Genomic DNA, 22108 nt, shown 5'->3' with positions numbered 1-22108 from the left:
CATGCCTATAACTATGAAGATGATTTTTTTTTTAAATTGTGAAACAACAAACAGGACAAAATAACAAAAATGTCAGCATGTGTAACTGTTCACTCCCACTAAAGCCAGTATTTTCTAGAGCCACCCTTTGCGGCTATTACAGCTGCAAGAGGCTTTTGGTCAGTCTCTATGAGCTCACCACATCTGGCCTATGAGATTTTTTATTTTATTAAAGATTTTTTGCAGCTTGCTTTTATTCACAGTGGACTGACAGGAAGGGGGTGAAAGAAGGGGAGAGACATGCGACAAAGGACCACAGGTCAGATTTGAACCCGGGTCGACCGTGTTGAGAAAAGCCTCCCCCCAGCATGACGCTGCCACCACCATGTTTCACTGTAGTGACGGTGTTCTTGAGGTGATGGGATGTACTGCGATTGTACCAGACATGGCGTTTTCCTTCGTGGCTAAAAAGTTCAATTATAGTCTCATCAGACCAGAGCACATGCTTCCATACATTTGGGGATTGGCCCGCGTGCCTTTTGGCAAACTCAAAACGGGCCTTCTTATTTTTAACACTAAGTAATGGCTTGTTTTCATAAAGTCCCGCTCTGTGGAGTGCATGGCTTATTGAGGTCCTATGGACAGATCCTCCAGTTTCTGCTGTGGAGATCCACAGTTCCCTTTGGTGGGTTACCTTTGGTGCCTCTCTGATTAATGCCCATCCTTGCCTGGTCAGGAAGTCTTGGTGGGTGGCCTTCCCTGGCAGGATAATTTTGATGTGACCTTCAGATTAGTGCAAGAACAGTGCATAGAAGCTTCATAGATCAACAAGCTGCATTCAAGCCACAAATCACCAAGTGCAATGCAAAAGGTTGCCTGCAGTGGTGTAAAGCACGCCGCCACTGGACTCTGGAGAAGGGGAGGCCCTTCTCTGGAGTGACAAATCGTGCTTTTCCATCTGGCGATATGATGGGTGAGTCTGGGTTTGACGGTTGCCAGGAGAACAATGATTACCTGTTTTGTGCCAAGTGTAAAGTTTGGTGGAGCGGGGATTCTGTTTTTCAGGAGCTGGGCTTGGCCTCTCAGGTCCAGTGAAAGGAACTCTCAATACTCCAGCAAGCCAAGAGATTTCAGACAACTCCTTTCTCCCAACTTTGTGGGAACAGTTTAGAGATGGCCACCTCCTCTTCAAACATGACTGTGCGCCAGTGCAAAAAGCAAGGTCCATTAAGACATGGATGAGAGCTTAGTGTGGATGACCTTGACTGGACTGCAGAGTCCTGACCTCAACCCGACAGAACACCTTTTGGATAATTTAGAGCAGAGACTGAGAGTCATCGTCGTCCAACATCAGTGTACGACCCCAGAAATGTGCTTCTGCAAAAATGTTCATAAGGAGTGTTTATGGAAATGTATGGACAGCCTTCCCCGAACAGTTGAAGCTGTTGCAGCTGCAAGGGGTGGACCGACATCATACTGAAAACTAACGATTAAGAATAGGATGCCACTTCAGTTCATACGCAAGTCAAGGCAGGTGAGCAAATACTTTTGGCAGTTTGGGGCTTGTCACACAGGTTTTCAGCGGCGTACGGGGCATTTATTGAATCCACTAAGTTACTCAACAGCCTACAGGGTTTATAACTAAATCCAGTGTGAAGGTGGCTTAGCTGTTCTGCCACAGTATCACCATTTATCTGATTGAAAACCAATCCCTTATTATTTTCCGGCCAGCGTGAGGTTAGTCCCCTCAAACACTTTCAATTCCTCCCCGGCGGATAGGTTTCCATATTACCCGCGGTTAATTATTCATGCACGCTCGCTTGGCGCCTCACTCGGAAAATAAAGCAAACCCTTCTGGGCTCCTGATACGGAATAACACCGTGACCTCTCCGCTGAACCCAGCTGCATTGTTCGTTTGTCTCCTGCTGCTAGTAAGAAAGAAACCGGAGCCCAGGTGGAGATCATTTCCTTCATGTGTAAAACCCGCATCTCTTGCACACAGCACACGCCTATAAACAGCCGACAGAGTGCGCGCGGGGCCTGAAGAGCTCGGTAAAGTCCCTTTTGTAATGTGCAAAATGATATCTCTGCAGTGTAACAGTCTCTATTACAGTGGGGGAAGAGATTGTCTTACCCTCCGGATTTGCTTCAAAGAACACAACAGATGAGCCGGGGCTGCTTGCTATGGACTTTTAGAGCTCATGATTATCTACAAGATGAGAATTGTAGCAGCTAAACTGGAAGACAGGAGCAGACGGCGCAGGGTGGAAAGCCCCGTTGCGGTCTGAAAACAACTCGAATTTACTCAAAAATAAAGTTAAAATATACATACATTTTCCTTTTGAGAGGGAATTGTTTTTACCGCCTCACAAGGCTTCTCCAGCCCATCCAAATACATCTTTGTTATTTCTGTTCTGGGCCCTTTGCGCTATATGGTGCAGTTACATATTCGGTCGAGGTTAGAAACACTTATCGCACGGTTACATCGCTTACATTATGATCCTGTAATCCTTGAACAAGCACTTGTGCCACATTTTGGGTCTTTTCTTACAGACTTTAAATCAGAAGAAAGAGAAAGCCCTCATAATGATACCCTGATGAATTTCTTCTCCTGCTGTGCACTATTTATTCATCACTCAAGCTGCGTAGTTGGAATAAAACAGACAAAACAAAACAAACCTGCTGTTACTATTAATTAGTTTATTTTGATCCATCCATTAAACAAATCTTTCAAACATGTACAGTAGATATGTCCTTGACAAAAGAAACGGGAGCTTATGTCATTTTTTTCTCTATTATTTTTGCATCATGTGCAAGCCCTTGAAGAGTTCTGTTAGTCCTTAGGATGTGGATGCTTAAAAGTTCAGGAAGCACTCTGGATTCTTGCAGAAAAGTTGAGGCGTGAGGGACGAGCACGCTGAAGAGCAAAGAGAAAAATCAATTATTACATGAAAAGCAACCAGTACTGCATTCTTTGGGCATCTGTGAAATCATCGTCGACCTTGTGAAATAGTTTGAGACATCGCAACGCGCATGTGGAGGATATAAAAGTGGCAATAAGAAGATGCATCCCTTTTTATAGGAAGCAAAAAAAAAGAAAAACAAGTGCAGAACGTTTTCCATAACGCTGAAAAAAATGGGAAATTAAACGCAGTCAAGGAACGGAGCAACATCTGAAGTGTAATTACGAGAGGAAACATAATTTGTCGTTAATTTACCTGCCGGTGTAAACAAAGAAACATCAATCTCGCGCCCTGGGCGGCTGGTAGTACGCCTGCGTGGGTCTGGAGCGCCTCGGCTGTCCATCACCCCCGCGGCGAAACTCCAGCGAACTGTCGTAGTAGCCGTCATCTTCCTCCTGCAGATTTGACATAATTGTGACGGTGCCCACTGCTTATAATCAAACCAGACCGCATAAATATTTGATCGGCTTTCCGCACATCAGGGGAACGCAGTTTGATTGCTGCTTTTAACCACAGTACCAGCCAGGATGCTGATATCGATAATAAAGTAATTATAAAGTACCGCTTACCATCATGTCGTCGGGAACGGGTCTGATGTTATGCAGGAGGACCTCTTCACAGTTTCCGTAGTCGCTGAACACGACGACCGCCGTGGAGCCAGAGGGATGCACGGCGTCTATCCTGGCGTGGTAATACTGGCAGACACAAGGAGAGAAACAAAAAAATGGTTTCCATACATGAAAAAACAAACATATGCGTCATTTAAGTCATGACAAAGAAACAAAAAGGTAATCTAAGCTTCATTTGTGGTATCAAGCAGGCTAAAAAGAAAAGAGAAACTCATTGCTTAGACTCAGGGAAGTTAAGGAATACCTTGTTGTCTTCCCAGTACAGAGCCAGGCAGGCGTTTCCAGGTTTCCACGCGTGTTCAGTGGCGTAACCTCTCTCTGTTCCCCGACATCCCTGACCTCGGCCCGGCCCTGGCCTCCGTTTAGAACCCTGGTTGTTATGAGCGTTCCTTCTGGGCTGCTGCTCCCTGCTTTGAGGACAGGGTGGGTTTATTGGCTTGATGGGGCCAGTCCTTCTATGTTCAAAGTCTCCATTTTGGAAGTGTGATGGATCCCCCGTTATATTCCGGGAGAGTTGTGGTAACCCCACTTCCTGGGGAGTTCCTGAGCTCCCCCCTCTCGGGTTAAAGTTCAACGGCCCGCCGTCCCTTTGTTTGTCAAAGAGGTCCGAGTTTGGCCGCTCGGGTCTCCCTTTTCTCCTGTTGTTGCCGGCTTCTTCGTTTCTTTCTGGGCGTTTATAATTCCCTCTCCCGTCTACTTCCCCTCCTGCGGGGTTGCTGGATTTAGCGGTGGGGGGGTTTTCTTTGACGCCTCTCCTGTGAGGCGGTCCGGTCATACTGCCGCCGTTCTCGCTCCGGGGCCGTTGGTGGTAAGCGCCGCTGAATTCAGTCTGCTGCTGAGATTCTTTTAAATGTGGCAGAGGGGACATAGTGGCAGAGGGAACACTCTGTTCGTCCCTGATTTCTCTCCGGTCGTTCTGCGCTCGGTCCGATGCGCTCCGTGGCCATTTCTCCTGGCCCCTCCACTGCGGGGCCGGAGCCGACGTTTGAGGCGTCGTGGAGTTTGCGGCTGGCTCCTGGCCAGGTTTGGGGAAATCTGTGTCCTTGTGAAAGCGAGGTGGTCTCTCGTTCCTCTGTTGCCTGTGGTCACTGTGCGGGAACTTGGTCTGGAGCGGGTCTTTGGCGGGATAGTTTGAGTTGGAAAAATGGGGTTTGTTCTCGTACTGCCTCTGTGGCGCCTGAGTCTTTGGCTCTGAGAAAACAAACCGATGAAAGATCAGTCATCACGCCAACTTCTCTTCCACTCCAGTGTTTCAGGCATTTACACGCAGGTTAAACTTTTTTTTTTAGTGTTGACTGAGAGAACCGATTACCCACCATCGATGGAAAAAGCTCCCATCTTGGACTCTAGAAAATCAAATAGGGTGCTTGGTCCAGACGGTCTTCCTCCAGCGCCGTCCTCCTCATCTTCATTTCTCGACCTGCCTCTGCCCCTTCCTCTGGCTGCAGACAACCCCAAAAAAAATGATTATACAGCAAAATTAGGAAATTTAAACTGTGTTATATTTGCTGTATGTTCGTCTGTTTTTCCCGTTAATTTTGATAAATGCGTCAGCAAATGACCCTCACCACCGAAAAGGGAAAACTGGAATAAAGCTTTAGGCCAATGTTTCTGAATATATAAATGTTATGTCCATGTTATGGCCAACACAATCACAGGGAAGACTCCTGACCAGCGGACAGTCACTGACACGCCATGGGGAGGATGAGCCACAAAGTCAGTGCTAAAAAAAAGCTGCTAAAGAGTGTTGGAATAATTCATGCTAGTGGAAGGTTGAGTGGAAGGAAAACCGTAGCCTTAAGAGGAATGTGAAGTAAACCCAATCCAGTAACTTGATTTGCATGGTGTGGACTGCAGCTGGTGTTGGAACCACCACAATTATATTCAGGGTTTGAGCTAAAACTGTGGCAAATCCTTGTATTAACCCCCGTGTGCAACAGACAAGACATCAAAGGCATCTTTTGCATTTCCCTTGGAAATCAAGATCAGGGCCTGAGAAATGGGGGAGCGGTACAGAAGTGAAGATGCTTGGGGTGCATTGTGAAATATTCACAGTCAGTGATGATTTGTGGAGCCATCTCCCCCTGGTGTTGGTCCACTGGGCTTTGTCAACAAATTAAGGAAATTAAGGAAACTGTAAAGGGAATTTCTAGAGCATTTCTCTATGCCAACAAGTTTTATTGGCATTCTGATTTCATTTTCCTGCTTACAATGTAATGACCCTGTTATTACTGTGCTTGACTGGCCACAAACTCTCCTGACATAAACCCCCACAGAGACTCTACGGCTCATTGCCTCCATGCCACGCCGCACTGATGCAGTGATTCATGCAAAAGGAGCCCCAACCAAGCTCTGAGCGCAGCTACTGCGCAGTAAAGCTCCTGTACATACTTTTCACTCAGCCCACCTTTCCTGCTTTCATTGGTCTTCTGTAATGTTACACTTTGAGAAACAAAATTTTTGGTCTGTAAATCAGAATTATCCAAATTAACTGAAATATAGCTTGAAATATATCACTGAAATTACCTATGATGCAGTTGAAATATATCTGTATGTATCATGAATTAAGTATCTGAAATATCTCCTAATCCTCATCACCGAATGTTTTCTTATAAAACTGATACAGCAAAAAAAAAAAAAAAAAGTCCAATGCTTCCTTATTAGTTTAAAGGTTGTGGGGTTTTGCACATATGATGTTTCAGATTACGCTCGTTTCTGTAGGAATCTGGAAAAGGGTCACAGATGTGTATATTTATCCAAGCGTGTGCAGAAATCTCAGCCCTTCTTGATGGGCCATTATTACTTTTGATCAGAGAGAGAATGATTTATGTACAACGCGACAACAAAATGCTTTCATAAGACGCTCTGTGTGGTTCAACAAGTCTCAAGTTGCTGCAGGGCGATTTTCAGAGCGGCAAAAAACAACAAAATGCCTGAAGTGAAACAATATCTAACTGAAACACTATTGCGTGCTCGGAGGGGAGAGAAAGGCAGGATTCCAGAGTGTATGCAGGTCTTGATAAATGAACTAAAACCCACAGCACAGCCATAGTGGACCTTTAATTAGGCTGCTGGTGACTTTCAGTGCATTTCAGGCACCGCCACGTTGCTACTCAACCTTTTCCTAACCTCTGCCAACTTTGTAGAGCCAAGAAGCACTGCAGGGCACGGGATATTATCTGTGCGCCTCGGTGTGTGCATGTGTGTGTGTGTGTATGAACCTCTAAGTTGTGGCTTGTAAGGCTCAGGGACCACCGGACCAGGTCTGCTGCCGGAAGCGCCGGTCAGTAGGCTGTTTAGTGCTACTTCAAGGTTGTTATTGTTATCCATCAGAGCCTGTCGGGCAGCCTCCCTATTAAAGCCCATCTCCATGATGTCTCTCAGAGCACGCTCGTCCACCTAGACACCGGATGCAAGGAGAGGAAAAAAATAAATGGAAACTGCAAATGAAAGGGAATTTGCATAAATCTTAAAATAATAAAGTAAAAAGCCAAAAAAACAGGAAGTTGGGGGTTGTGTTGTGCTGCGGACTGATGTTGCCACGTTTTAACAGACTTTGAAGCCAGTCTGCGTCACAAACTGCTCCGTTCTATTTTCTGTTGAAAAGCCGAAGCCGTGGAACTGGAAACAACCAGAAACACGAAACAAACCAAGATAAATTGACCGCGGCTCGAGTTCATTTAGCCCCAGTTCATTCACTTTTTTTTTTTTCCCAATATCCTAATCAATGCCTTACTCAGCCTCTGGACCATAAAATAGAAGCTCAGTCAAGATCAAAGAGCCAAAAAGGACCACTAATCAGGCTCCAGTGAGGGGAAAAAAAACAATTTTAAATTATTGATGCATGTTAATAGAGATAGGGTTGTTTTTTTTAAGGATATTTTTCCCATACGCCTAAATCATATTCATCTCCTCACCAGGTCTCTATAGTTCCCATCTTGTCTGCTCTCTGTTCTTTCCACCCGGTCTTCTCGCCTCCTCTGCTGGTGAGAGTCTCTGCTTCGGGAGAACGACGCGGCGTTGGATAAATTACTGCCTGCGTTTCCTCCACCACCAAATGTGCGAGGGCCCTGAGGAGAGGCAAGGATGGAAAAAAAACAACAACCATTAGAGACAATGGAGCAGCAGGGATGGAGAAAACCAATCAAAACATAAAGGTTTGTAGCTGATGGTGCAATTATAACTTTTATTTCAAAGAGTGGCAACGAATAATTTAGGTTAACCTGAATGTCAATAAGTTTCATGTACTTTAAATGTAGCGACAATTTAGCAGCTTGTGCTAAGAAGTTGCAATCAATATGAGACACGGTGATTTGTTAGCGCATGAAGAACAACGGTAGGAGAACGCCAATGTTCAACAAATGGAACACAAACGGAGAGGCGTTAATTATTAGTTAAACAAGAACGGCATTACAAGCTACTGCTTCAGACGAACAGAGACGGCTACATGCAGAATTTATGGCGGGTTTACTCACTTCTTTGGTCTTCGAGACTTCAGCTATGGCTGCCGTCCGCTGCTTTTCGAACTCGTCGTTCTCGTCGGCGCTTTTCATCACGTTTTGAGTCTGCAGGGTTTTCCTCTGGTCCAGCTCTCTGGTGTCTACTTCATCCTTTCTTCCACACTTCTGTCGGGAGGTCAAGACCGCACAGCCTTTAAGTTGGCAAGCAGTTTCTATATACACGGCTTTCTATATCCAGAAAGGTCAACTTTACGGCATTAGGGGAAATTTAAATCTGTCATAATCAGTGGAACTTGTCTATTCTCAATGAAAATGTAAGTACAGTGATGGTGATGCATAGTTCCTCAATGCATCATCGCCCTAAAACCTTTTAACATTTTGTGGAACTTGAATGACTCTAAGCTGCACCTCAAGGCTACAGATGAGGCTAAGACTACAGCTTTTATATATTCTACTCCTACACCAAAGCAGATTTTTTTTTTTTTTTTTTTAAATCAGCCGGGGACTTTAAAGATTTAAAAAGACGACTGTTCCAAAAGATCACAGAACTCTACCAGTTACAGCACATTTGTTAGACGTGGGTTAGTCAATGTCAATCTTATTCTAACGTCGAGGAGCTGTCAAAAAAAAAAAAGATTCCTGAGAGCAGATCCACACTCAGGAGCTAGAGAATCAATTATGGCAGCAAGGTTGTTCAGAAAACACAATTTCCCAAAGGGATCGACTCTTTTGAGTAGATTTCTTTAGATTTTTAGTCTTCATCAAATCTCAGCTGGCTTTTCGTTCTCAAGCACGATTATTCAAACGCAGCGTTTTAATGTGCACTCTCCCTCACCTGACCAAATGGCACAAAGGGTGGAGGTCCACCTTCTGCTCCAATGTTACTCCTGCTGTGTTTGGCCAGACTCTGCAGGTTGAAGGATGAAAAGCACTCAGGTCAAAAAAATGCAAAAGAAAAGCACAACCCAGAGAAAAACCGAAGAGATGCACGCGGCCCTGGCTTTTACGCATTTAAAAGAACAAGGAAAAGAAGTAACAATGTATTTTTAACACAACAGCTGAGTTATGGTTGACCCTCACCCTTTGGAGCTCCCACTTCTCCACCATATGATCCACTTCTCCCCCAAGGACGTGGATGTTGGAGTCGTCGAGCAGCAGAATGCCGTTCTTGACTTGGATTGTACCAACAAGTTTTACTTTCGTCCCAGGAGGCGTATTCAGACTGAGAGGCATTCAAACAAAAACACGAGAAATTTATTACACGATAAACAAAAAGCTCGGAATAATTATTTTTAGCCCCCCGGCTCAGATTTCAAGGGTTTAGCACGTTTTAACTGTATCTACCAGCTCTAACACCCCATTGCCTTATCACTCTCCAAATGACATGGAGCAGTGCCAGCAGATGGGTGGCAAAGCTACGAGAGACTATTAATAATCCCAGCTGCTCACCCGTCCTCATGGTAAATTAAAAGCGCCTCTATCTCATCAGGCCTGATAAGGCCTCTGCCTCTCTCATTAGGAAAGCACAGGGACTTAGAGGGATTTCCAGCTACTGATGCTGGAAGCCAAAGTAACAATTAGGGATTTCACTCCAGACCTCGGGGATAGATGGCGTTCTCGTGACACCGGCAACGTAGAGATGAGGCGCGAGCGTTTCCCCTGATTCGATCACAAACACGCTATTCAACCTCAATGGTCGCTCCTTAAGGTTTAATTGTGCTCCCTTTATATCACTGTCTGGTATAGCGAACGGTCCTGTGATCCATCTCGTCCTTCTTTTTCCATCCACTTAAAGGCCTCCCTCACACTAAAGCGGACACTTTCATCAGAAACATTAAGCGCTGCTGTCGGCTGCCCCCGTGTGTGTGTGTGTGTGTGTGTGTGTGTGTGTGTGTGTGTGTGTGTGTGTGTGTCTCATAAAGAGAGGATTTGTTCTCTTCTCTCCTCTCTTCCCATTAGGAAGTCACGGACTACATTCTGGCCACTCCACCTGTACAGACTGGCTGGTCACCATGGCAGCAATCACCAAGGCCACCGTTGCTTGGATGGAGATGTAATTAAGGCTGCGAGTTGTTAAATCAGCTGCCGCCACATGGAAATTGCAGATAAAGGGGAAATTCAGGCACGCGGTGGGGTGAAAGTGTTGACAAGGGGGGTGTGGGGGTGACGGGACTGTGGGATGAGGCGGCTTACACATTAGCTAAATGAGGAAGTGTGCTTAAATGCATGCTCTTCTGCACCACTGCTGCAATAATGCATATTTTTTTTCTTTTAAACAGTCAAATTGTTTCTTTATCACTTAGTAGCTGTTAAGAAAAGAGACCGTGCGAATACCCATGCAGTCTTTCGCGTGGGTTTTTGTGAAGCAAGGTCATTTTCATCCACAGTCTCTGAGACACATAATGAAACGACAAAACACAAACTACAGATGCACCTCTTATTTTAAAACGACCCACCCTTAGAAAAAGCTGACAAATAAAATATAAACATAAGCTTAAATCAAGATTGTTTGGCAATGACGGCTCTCCCTACAGGAATATCAATCAATTCTCCAAACAATTACACTAAACTGCATCTGCTCATTTATACAAAGAAAAAAAAAAGGGAAAAAGAAAAGCCTACCTGAGTTTGGACAGATGTTTAAACTCCAGTCCAACACAGGTGGTGTGCCCATCTGTCATTTGGACGCGCAGCATTCTCGGCGCACCCTGGGACTCCTCGTGGTCTTTGGGAGCGGAGACGTTTCTCACCTTCTGCACCTGGAGGACACATGGACCCTCCAACTGTCCAATGGCAAAGAAAAAAAAAAAAAAGACAAACTGAATTAGCCTGAGGAGAGAACCAGGCTGCAGGTGCAAGGCAAACGCTACAGCAGCTGCGGTGCATGGTGTACTCTGAACAAATCAGTTTTTGAAAACATGACATGGGATAATATTTCCCTTTAAGAGGCTAATGACAGCACAGCGCTTGGCTTGTTCCTCAAACTGCTTCACGGCTTACATTTGGATTTAGTCAGCATTTTTTTGTATTTTGAGAAAAGAGCTAAGCACACACAACAATGTTTGTTTTATTAGCTGGAACATTTTCTCCGCAGATACTCAAATTTAGCATCGGAAAGAAAAGAAAAAAGATGAAAAAAAAGGGATTTTTTATTCGCTGGTCTGTTAGCGCACTCTAGTGGGGGCTTTGAAAACTGCACCATGGACTAAATGAAAGCTTTGCTTCTAAAAACCAAAGTGATGATAGCCCATCATCATTTTGCAGTAAAGATGATATATAGAGTTGTGAGAAAATTGGTTGAGCCGTCCTTGACAGCAACTGCAGCCATTTGTATTTAAAATTAACATCCATGTTTTTACATCGGTGTGGAGATATTTTTGGCCCACTCCCACAGAACCGTCTTAAGTCTGCTGCACTGAAGGGTTTCCTTTTTATGCTCATTCCAGATCATTTCAATATCTGGACTTTGACTAGGACCAACCCACAGCTACACTTCTTTTTAGCCATTTAGAGGTTGCTGCTGTACTTTAGATCATTGTCCTGCTGTGTAAGTGTGCCAAACCGATGGCCGTACATTCAGCTTCAGGTTTTCTGGTACGGGCCAGAATTTATGCGTCCATCAATGATAGCAAGTTATTCAGGTCTGGAAGCAGCAAAGATGCCCAGATCATCATACCGCCACCACCATGTTTGAAGGTCTGAATGATGCATTTTCTTCTCAAAAGGATTTTTTTTAAAAACCTTTCAAAAGGTTCTGCCTTTTTCTCGTTAGCCCGCAGAAAATTTTCCCAAATGTCTACGATATTGTCAAGATGTATTATGGCAACTGTAAGACGAAGCTTTGTGTTGGTTTTGGTCGTTTTCTCTTTTTCAATCACAAACACTGACCTTCAATAACGCGAATAAAGCACAACAGTGTTTTAGATGTTCCGCGTTGTTTTATGAACACCTGGATAAGCCATTGCGCTCTTGGAATAATTCAGATAGATCATCCAATCCTGGGAAGGTTCACAACTGTTTCAAACTTCTTCTAATTGTGAGTACCAGCTCTGACCGTCTTAGAAACGGCTTTGTTGTCCTTTATGCAGCTAGAGGTCACTGACTTTGTTAGTCGCCTGTTCTTGAGTTTCTTTTGATCAGGGTGTGACATGAGTCTTTATGACACACGTCACAGGGAGTGGTGCCTAGTGGTCAGAGCAGGGAGCTTGCGTCCTAGAAAGGAGAGTTCCCCGGTTCGAATGCCACAGACTGTCCCTCTGGGTCCCTGAGCAAGACTCTGGCAGCTCTCTGCTCCCTAAGGGATGGGTTAATTGCAGAGGACACATTTCATTGGAATGTACAGCCCTGCAGTGACAATTAGAGGATTATGACATATTTTACCGCACCTTGTGTTGCCAGACAGGTTCTATTCAAATGCTTTACTGATTCTACAGGCCTGGCCGTAATCAGGCCGTGGTGTGGCTGGTGAAACTCAACTTCCCAAAAAGTGCAGTTAATCACAGTTAATTTAAAATGTGACAAAGAGAGGTGATTCGTTTTTTCACACAGGGTCAGGCTAGACTTTTACCCATAACATATCGAGACGTCATTTGAATGCTACATTTTGGATTTACTCTAGTTATATCTGTCTCATGGAAATTGGTTTGATGACCTGAAACATTTAATTGCGACAGAAAAAGTGAAAACAAAGGAAATCTATACGGGAGAGAAACATTTCAATTAAATTATTGAATTATTACTTATTTAAATTGCGCCGTTTTACAAAGTCAATCATGCAGGCAGTTTTGGTGAAGACGTTTTCTAAGGAAACCCAGCAGACTCCATGGAGTCCTTTTTAAAACCCCGGAGCATACACAGATTACACCTACCTTCTCAGTTCTTCCACTATTGATGTCAGATGGAAGAACCTTTTTCCCAACAGGCCTAAGATCGCTCTGCAAAGGATACACTATATTATTAGAAAGAAACGACAAATATCACAGCAGTCATAAATCTCCAGGTGCAAGAAAAAGACTGTTCGATGATAAAACGTATTACGATATTTGATCACCAACACTGATTTCATTCATTTAGTTAAACATCTTAAAATCACAGCAGGAATGTGGCCACATTTTGTTTAAAAGGCAAAAAGTATGGATTAGATGATATTTTAATGATCAATAACAGCTCAAATATTTAACTAATCTCCATACATTGCAATTCTGTTATCAAGCATGTCTGTATTAAAAAGAAATCTGCATAAAATTAAAAGCAAATATTTGGTGTAAAAAAAAAACATTTTGCTTTTAATACATTGGTTATAACTGAGTTATAGATAAGATTTTAGTTTTTTTTTTCCATATGCCATATATAGAAATCAAAGGTTTTACTTGAAAAAAAGATTATCTTTAATTCTTTTATTTTATTCCCTTTTTTTTGCTGGGTTAGCAGAGGGCAGACAGAAGCTCAAGCTTAATTTTAATCAAAACCCAGCAATGGCTTTAACGTATTTTCTTTCTTCTTTTAAATTTTAGTTTGATTTTAAGTTCTTTTGAACTTTGACATGTTTTCTGAGCCTACAAGCACTACCTTAAAGTTAAAAAAAAAAAAAAAGAAGAAAGAAAAAATGGCTGGTTGAACCTGCAGTGCAGTCATGCGTGCACGTGCCGCCTCAGATGTTTTGGCAGCACTCCAGGCTGAACATTACAGGTCAGAGCTTTGGCGGCGGAGGCCAGCAGTCTGTGCTCCTCTGAAACTGCAGCTAAGATGAACTGCCTTTTTGCCCTTCTGAATACATGGAGAACAACACTCCTGACTCCAAGCATGCCAATGGGCTTTTTATGCATTTATGTAACCTTTAAGTTACAAACTTCTAAATGCAAATGGGTTTTTGAGCACACACTTGAGTTGAGTACTCACAGAGGCTGTATACTGCGTTGACTCACATCATGAAAATTAAAGGAATACTGCCATGCAGAAAAATTATCAATTCCTAAAGCTCCCTTTCATTTATTTACAGAGACAGAAACCAGACAAGTTGATCAAAGAGAAATGAGGTGAGGCAAGAAGAGATGCTTTACATCCACGGAGAGCAGGGGAGGCTAAAAACATCCATTCATCAATGCACTGCAGGACATCTTTCCCCCCCCCCCAATTCAATATCGATTGAGAAAATTCTCAGAATTGATTAATTCCCCTGGCCACTGGGTTCATGAGCAACATTTTCAAGTGATTTGCCAATGTGAATAAAGTAAATGATTTTACTGGCGTGTTACTACGGCGGCGGACTGGAACTACCGGGGATTTCCCTGGGGGGGTGGAGGTTCAGTCCGTGGAGGTCCTGCTGCGCTCTGCCCCGTAGTCACGCATCACGCTCTTGTTTTACAGCGCCTCAAGCGCCTTCTCTACCTCTCCTCCTCTGCAGCCAGGCTCTGCCCACCGCGGAGTGGACCTGTGAACTCCTGAACGAGCGCTACAGAACCGACCGGCAGACTGTGAGCAGTCCCATAAAGCCCGGCCAACAATAACCTTCAGTCACGAACCAAACCTCCCAGTTTGTCCCTCACATTTAACAGAGAGACGGGCGTTGCTGTGGCTCTAGCTCGTCGTGTCATTCATCCACAGAGCATTAGCTACGTGCAGCATTAAATAGGGCCGCATTAGTCGTGAAGTGGCGCTGAAAAGTTGAGCTTAAAGCCTTCCAGGAAAGTGCCGCAACACGTTTAAACATTTCTGGGTTCCACTAAAGTTGAACTTAAGCCAACTGAGGAGCTGAGGAACGATAAGATTATTGATAGTGCTGCAGAATAGAGTCCATTTCTGCAGAGGTTACTCAGAGTGAACAGTTTGTTAATTATTAAGTTATTTTGTTGTAAGGAAAGAAACTGTTTTTGTTAAAGTTCACCTTATAGGCTACATACTGTATGTTGTCGTATCTTAATATTGGCCATCTGAAAATAAAAATCACCACATTAGCCCTGGAATTTACATGTTTCCCATTAAAATTTCAACCCAGCAGTTGAAAGTGGGTCAGTCTGTAACTTCCAGCCCCCCCTTTCCCCTGAGTCCAGCACTGAGTACTGTAATACTTATTTTAACGGTTGCTCTCCACATTCATCACAAATATTACTGCGCTAGTATTTTATTCTCAGGTGTGTTATTTTTCTAAAAGTTAGAAGAATTCTCCCAGTTTCTAATACAAAAGGAGAATAATTTAGGTTTACCTTAATGTTAATACAGTACAGACATCTTCACTTTTGAACTCCATATTGATGTTTAACTGCTCAAAAATATTAACACAGGCACTGGCTCTTCATACAGACAAAATATAAATATCTAAAACGTAACGAGAGGTGCTCTTAAAAAATTGTGTACTTTATCTTATGGCAAAATCAATCAAAAGATTGTTGCAAAAAAATCAATCAATAAAAACATTTAAACCAATACCAAATCTAAGCAATACTGAATCGATCGTGATCCAAAGAATCTAAATTGAATTGAATTGTGACGCTCTTAAGAATAGCCAGCCCTAGCGGAAAGTAAAGCCAATAACATTTTCTTCCCGATTAATAAGCCCCAGATCATAGGCCAAACACACAGAAAGTTGGTTTACAATTGTGCCCACAGCTTTGCATTTTTGATTTTTAAATGTAAGCTGGGCCTTTACAACTTCCTACCCACAACAACCTATTAGACAATATCTGCAGTTTGCCCCAGACAAAAAAAAAAAAAAAAAGCAGGCAGCAGTGGGACAGCAAAAAGACAAAGGGAAAACTTGAGAGTTCAAACTCACATCAAGCGCAATGCGAATAATGTCACTGTGTGTTACGTTCTCCGCAGATCCTTTCAGTTCTTCTATGCCTTCATCGCTGAGGTACCTGTATGATGGCGGAGAAGAAACATAGTTAAGGAATTAAGATTTAGGCTGATTCATGCAGAAATAAGCATGCGTTTATTGAACTACTGTACTCTGACTCCTTAAAAATTCAAATTGTCTGATGACAACAAATATCTAAAAACAATTTAAGAGAATAAAGCTTCAGTTTTATAGTAATTAGCAAAATCAGCGATGAAGCAGTGTTCAAGCAGGAATGCATTTTTAAATTTTAGCATCACTTGAGTTGTTAAGTAAAATAACACAAAAAGCTATTCTCTCCATCTCACAGGGAATAGGAGAAAAAAAAACTGCTGTATTCAAAAATTACTGAACAAGATCTGAATAATTTTAAAGAGAAGAAAAAGTAAGATAATATAAGATAAGGCTTTATTGATCTCACATTGGAGAAATTCACTTGGCACATCAGCTCAGAAATCAATAATCAAAAGAAGGTGCCAAAAGGAAGAAAAGGTGCATCAGGTATATACAGTGTGTCCATATATATATATGCAGTGGATCAAAAAATAAGAACAATAAAAATACAAAAAGGAAATAAAGAAGAGATTTAGGATGTCTTAGATGGGTAAGACCTAAATATTTACTACTGGACTGAATAGAATGCTCATAAAAATTATGTCTGCACATATTTTCACTTTTGTAAAGACATCAATAGAAAAATTTATGAAAATAGTATGACAATAGTAGGAAATATTAAAAAGATAGGAAAAACTAGTAAGCTAAACACAGAAGAAAAATCAAAAAGGTAAAATGAAACACCTGAACAGCTAAATACTGACAAATTGCAATAACAGCAATGCTTTGATCGCTCAGATTAAGGGTCAAATGGGTGCTCGTGTTAATGTTTAAGCGGACCAAATCATTAGAACAATCTGAAAGTCTAAAAAAAAAAAACTGGACGGTGACAACTCACAAATACTTTTTCTTGTTAGAAACACTAGAAATCTAAATATGTATAGAAATAGACTGGAAAACAACTAAAGGGGAAACGAGTCCCTGATGAGACAACTGATTTTTTTGTTTTGTTTTGTTGTTGTTTTTTATCCCAAACTCCTAAAAAGTGTTTCAAATCTTCACACTTCAAGCATCGTGGTGATGTTGCTTGAAGTGCCAAGTTTTCTCTCAAAAATGCCCAAGCATAAACATACAGTCACATGAGGAAGGGGCACTGACAGGCTTGGTTTAGATCTACTCGCCAGTAAAGGCGAGAATGACAAGAGCACGATGATCTCCTCTGGCTGATGACGCGTTGTGTGGCGCTCAGACAGAATATAAACACATGGAGATCTGCTCAGGTCAGAGTCATAGCGCTGCTAATGGCTGGACCTTTTACACATACGGACGTTTACTGATGTTAACAAATAGCCCACTTAAAGGACAGCCTTCTCGTATCAACAAACAACATCCTTCATTAGCGACGAGAAGTAGCATCTGTTTGTCTTTAATGCTAAGTGTGTGTTAGCTAGCTAGCTAGCTAGCTAGCTAGCTAGCAGCAGTGTACTGTGCTATTCTTCAGCAGATAACTTAAATGCAGTTATTAGAAATAAAAATTTGCCGCACCAGGCAGCATGTGCTATGGTCTCTGTGTGCCGCAGGTCTCTTACACTGCTTTGGGAACCAGCAAACTATTGACTTTGCCCAGCATCTGTCTGGTATCTCAGCATAACTGCTGCTAGCAGAGACACAAGCTACCGCGCTACCTACCAGCCGTCTTTGAGCAGAGATTCTGTCAAATTGGTCATTTTCGTCCAAATTGCAGCTGTTCTAAAAAAAAGACAACAGTAGTTTTAATGTGTGACCAACCAACAAACAGCTATCTGCTACTGTGATACATAGTAAGTCCTTCCAAACAAAGCTCGTTAATGTGAGCAGCACTGAATGACCCAGTCAGCCGTAAATACGTCATCCAGCGAGACGCCGCGCTGTGTGCGTACGGAGTGCCGAGAGGATCAAAAAAAGGAAAGTTTATTTTTTCTTTCCTTTTACAGGTAGAAAGGCTTGTGATAAGTTCTTAAGCACCTCATTCTCTTACGGAAAAATAAACTAAAAACATTCATGAAATTGCATTAACATACGCAAGAATTTATATATATAAAAAACGGAATGTTGCCTTATTATTCCTTAATTAAACCTTTATGTAACCAGTAAAGTTCAAAGACAACACCCCAGAGACCTCATGCCACAAGAGCAGTTTTTTCCCATCCACTACCAGCCTTATCAACAAGGCCGAGAGCCGCCCGTGACACTTGACACCTCTCTTCCTCCCCGTTCATGACCTACAAGCTACATCAACGTAGCATCTTCAGACCTTCTGTGTTACATTAACACACAGTCTACCGTATATATATATATATATATATATATATATATATATATATATATATATATATATATATTATATATATATATATATATATATATATATATATATATGTATATATATATATATATATATACAAGTTTGAGAATGTTTTAAAACAGTTAGTAATGGAAGTATGTAAGCACATTATGAACAATAACATTTTTTAACATTCTGATGTTATCAGAATAGAATTTAAAATTCTTCTTCTAACGTATAAAGCCCTTAATAATCAAGCTCCATCATATATCAGAGCTCTGATTACCCCGTATGTTCCTAACAGAGCACTTCGCTCTCAGACTGCAGGTCTGCTGGTGGTTCCTAGAGTCTCTAAAAGTAGAATGGGAGGCAGATCCTTTAGCTATCAGGCTCTTCTCCTGTGGAACCAACTCCCAGTTTTGGTCCGTGAGGCAGACACCCTGTCTACTTTTAAGACTAGGCTTAAAACTTTTCTTTTTGACAAAAATTATAACTAGTGGCTCATGTTACTCTCAGCTACCTTTATAGTTTTACTGCTATAGGCTTAGGTTACTGGAGTATATCAGGATCTAATTTTCTCACTCTATTGAGTTCTACTGTTCTTCAATTATGCATTATGTGTTGTCATTTCTGCTTTAACTTTCTGTTCTCTCTCTTTTCTCTTCATAGTAGGTACACCTGGTCTGGCGTTCTGTTAACTGTGACATCATCCAGAGAAGACGGCTCACCCGCTACTACCATCTAATGTAGAACAGATTACTAGATCAATGTGTGCTTCTGTGCTTTTTGTTTCTCTTGTTGTGTCTCTGTTCTGTCTTCTGTAACCCCAGTCGGTCGAGGCAGATGACCGTTCATACTGAGCCCGGTTCTGTCGGAGGTTTTTCCTTCCCGTTAATGGGTGGTTTTTCTTCCCACTGTCGCTTCATGCTTGCTCAGTATGAGGGATTGCAGCAAAGCCATGTACAATGCAGATGACTCTTCCTGTGGCTTTACGCTTCCCCAGGAGTGAATGCTGCTTGTCGGGACTTTGATGCAATCAACTGGTTTCCTTATATAGGACATTTTTGACCAATCTGTATAATCTGACCCAATCTGTATAATATGATTGAACTTGACTTTGTAAAGTGCCTTGAGATGACATGTTTCATGATTTGGTGCTATATAAATAAAATTGAATTGAATTGAATTGAATATAATAACATGTCTGGAGGTAACTGTTTTCCTGGATTTTGTCTGATTCGACAGCTGCATGTAATTTGGTTCATCCTCCCACTCAGTGTTACTCTCCATAGCTGTCTTACTGTATGTTATGTTATGAACCATGAAGAGATTAAACATTTTGAAGGTCACAATTTAGGATTTATGTAGCAAAATAGTTAACTGACAACTATCATTTGTTTAGCATCTTACTGACAATTGTATTGAGAATAAACATAATTAATACAAAAAATCAATAAGAATTCCCTTCTGTTTTTGTTGTTACTCAGGAAAAAAGCATCAGGACCTGATGCGAAGTCATCTGAATTCAGGTCCAGTAGTAGCAGATTTTTTTGGACAGAAAAGCACAGCTACAATCAGCAGTGACGGTGCAGTGAAAGTAGCCGGTGGAGTAGCGCCTCTACCATCCACATCCACTCCTCCAGTCCAGTCTTCTAATCCACGTCAGGCAACCAGCAAGACCACAAACACCATAACATCATTTGTCAGCTCTAATCCAACACTTCAAGCAGAAATATGCTGGGCAACAAAAGTTGTAACCAGCCATTATTCCTACAAATCATGCGAGAATGCAGCAGACATTTTCAGAACCATGTTTCCTGATAGTGAAATTGCAAAGAAGTTTACTTGTGGGGAGAGAAAAGCAGCATACCTCACCACATTTGGGATTGCACCTCATTTCTCTTCCCTAATGAAGGCCAAAGCCAAGAAAGAGTCTGAATATGTACTTCTGTTTGATGAAAGTTTAAATAGGGAAATTAAGAAAAGCCAGCTGGACATGCACATACGATTTTGGAATGATAACCAAGTAAACTCAAGGTACCTAACTTCATTTTTCATGGGTCATCACACTGCAGAACAAATGCATGAGAAGGTTGAAAAGGTGTGTTCAGATATAGGCTTCCAGAACCTGATTCAGCTGTCGATGGATGGCCCAAATGTAAATTTGAAGCTCTTCTCACTGGCCCAGCAGACCATTGACAAACAAACAGGCAAGAAAATGCTTAATGTTGGAAGTTGTGGATTGCATATACTACACAACTCTTTCAGAGCAGGGTGTGCATCCACAGACTGGGAGCTGGGAAATGCTCTGTCAAGCCTTAAATGGCTATTCAAGGATGTTCCAGCTCGTAGGGAGGACTACACAGAAGTCACTGGTTGCACATCCTTCCCTCTTGACTTTTGTAGTCATCGGTGGCTGGAAAATGTGGAGGTGGCTGAGCGTGCCCTTCAGATATGGCCCTCTCTGAAAATGTACATCAGTGCTGCTAAAATGAAAACTGTAACAGAACCACTTTCAAAGTCTTTCAAGACAGCTGAGATGATTGTGCAAGATGCCCTCTTCCCAGCAAAGCTGAACTTCTTTCTAATGGTAGCTAGGGAAATCACACCATTTTTAAAGTTATACCAGACGGACAAACCCATGCTGCCGTTTATGTGTGGTGATCTCACAAATATGCTGAGGAGTCTAATGGAGAAGTTTGTCAAGCCCAGTGTCATGAAGGATGCAAATACCCCTGTAAAGCTTCTTCACGTTGACTATGCTAACTCAGTCAACCACGTAGATGTCACCAAACTGAGAGTCGGATTTGTCACAGAGAGAGCCCTAGAGGAGCACATGAAACAAAACTCCTCTGAGAAGCTGAGGCTGGAGTTCAGACAGAATTGCAAGCTGTTTTTACTGAAGATGGTATCCAAATTGTTTGAAAAGGCACCACTTAAATATCCGCTTGTTAGAAGCCTGTCTGTCCTTGATCCAAGGGTGCTCCTAAAAAGCAAAGAGACAAGTGTCCGAAAACTCAACACTGTTTTGCGACTCCTCGTGGAATCTGGCCGCATTGAAGAACAAAGCTGTGATGACATTCTGAGGCAGTTTGGCGACTTTTATGACCACAATCTGATGTGTGCGTCAGATTCCTTCAGGAATTTCAACCCACAGATGGGAAGGTTGGATGAATTCTACCATGAACATTTACTTAACAAGGCAGAGTTTCACCATCTCTGGCCGGTAGTAAAACTCGTCCTGGTCCTCTCCCACGGTCAAGCCTCTGTTGAGAGAGGGTTTTCAGTAAACAAAGAGGTGATGGTGGAGAACCTGAAAGAGCATTCTCTGATTGCTCAGCGGATCATTCATGACCATGTGAGCCATATTGGAGGGCTGCTCAACATAGTCTACACAAAGGAGCTACTCCTCTCTGCAGCTGCTGCCAGGCAGAAATATCATAATTATCTGGATGACCAAAAACGTCGAAAACAAGATGAGCAGACAGCTCAGAAGAGGAAGGGAGTAATGGAGGAGATAGCTGAGATAAAGGCCAAAAAGAAGAGGATGGAGGAGGACATAAAGGTCCTGCTGAAATCTGCAGATATTAATGCAGAGAAAGCTGAATCGGTTGGAAAACTCAGCTTCATCTCAAAATCAAATGGTCTTCGCAGAGCTGCAAAAGAAAAACAAAAAAGTCTGGAGGCTGTAGAAGAACAGCTAAACGACAAGCTGAAGGAGCTCAAAGATACTCCTTTATAGGTCCTTAACATACTATGTTCTGTGTTTAGTGCCGTTGTTTTGTTTGTTTTATTCAACAGAGAGTGATAACGGCCACTTAAGTTGATTTGATTAGTTTTGCAGTATTCTATTTTGTGTTTGTATT

The 22108-nt window shown here is 42.3% G+C and overlaps 1 protein-coding gene across 2 annotated transcripts; it reads right to left on the bottom strand.

Moving 5' to 3' along the window:
- Nucleotides 1-2657: 2657 nt before the first annotated feature.
- LOC105933807 (tudor domain-containing protein 3) lies at nt 2658-17820 on the bottom strand. Of its 2 annotated transcripts, XM_012873515.3 has the most exons (14): nt 17609-17820; nt 15803-15887; nt 12900-12965; nt 10654-10814; nt 9112-9253; nt 8867-8938; nt 8047-8196; nt 7489-7641; nt 6793-6970; nt 4888-5013; nt 3816-4762; nt 3512-3637; nt 3198-3337; nt 2658-2896 (listed from the first exon to the last, which is right to left on the bottom strand). In XM_012873515.3, exons 1-13 carry the CDS (start codon nt 17644-17646, stop codon nt 3221-3223), a joined length of 2361 nt encoding a protein of 786 aa, XP_012728969.2. In that variant the 5' UTR covers nt 17647-17820; the 3' UTR covers nt 2658-2896; nt 3198-3220. The 2 variants fall into 2 exon arrangements, with proteins under 2 accessions (XP_012728969.2, XP_021177702.2); XM_021322027.2 differs by lacking the exon at nt 17609-17820 and having other exon boundaries at nt 12900-12979; nt 15803-15861.
- Between the last annotated feature and the right edge of the window lie 4288 nt (nt 17821-22108).

This window comes from Fundulus heteroclitus, unplaced genomic scaffold (genome assembly GCF_011125445.2).
Source record: "Fundulus heteroclitus isolate FHET01 unplaced genomic scaffold, MU-UCD_Fhet_4.1 scaffold_498, whole genome shotgun sequence".
Classification (NCBI taxonomy): domain Eukaryota; kingdom Metazoa; phylum Chordata; class Actinopteri; order Cyprinodontiformes; family Fundulidae; genus Fundulus; species Fundulus heteroclitus.
This window is presented reverse-complemented; position numbering and strand designations above follow the sequence as displayed.

What these genes read in the sequence shown, in the direction of transcription:
- LOC105933807 (XM_012873515.3), bottom strand. Translation starts at nt 17,646, where the DNA reads ATGACCAATTTGACAGAATCTCTGCTCAAAGACGGCTG. An exon ending in AAACATCTGTCCAAACTCAG is followed by an intron (nt 9,254 to 10,653) that starts GTAGGCTTTTCT and finishes AATGCCTCTCAG; the next exon opens with TCTGAATACGCCTCCTGGGA. An exon ending in GGGAGCTTTTTCCATCGATG is followed by an intron (nt 4,763 to 4,887) that starts GTGGGTAATCGG and finishes TTGTTTTCTCAG; the next exon opens with AGCCAAAGACTCAGGCGCCA.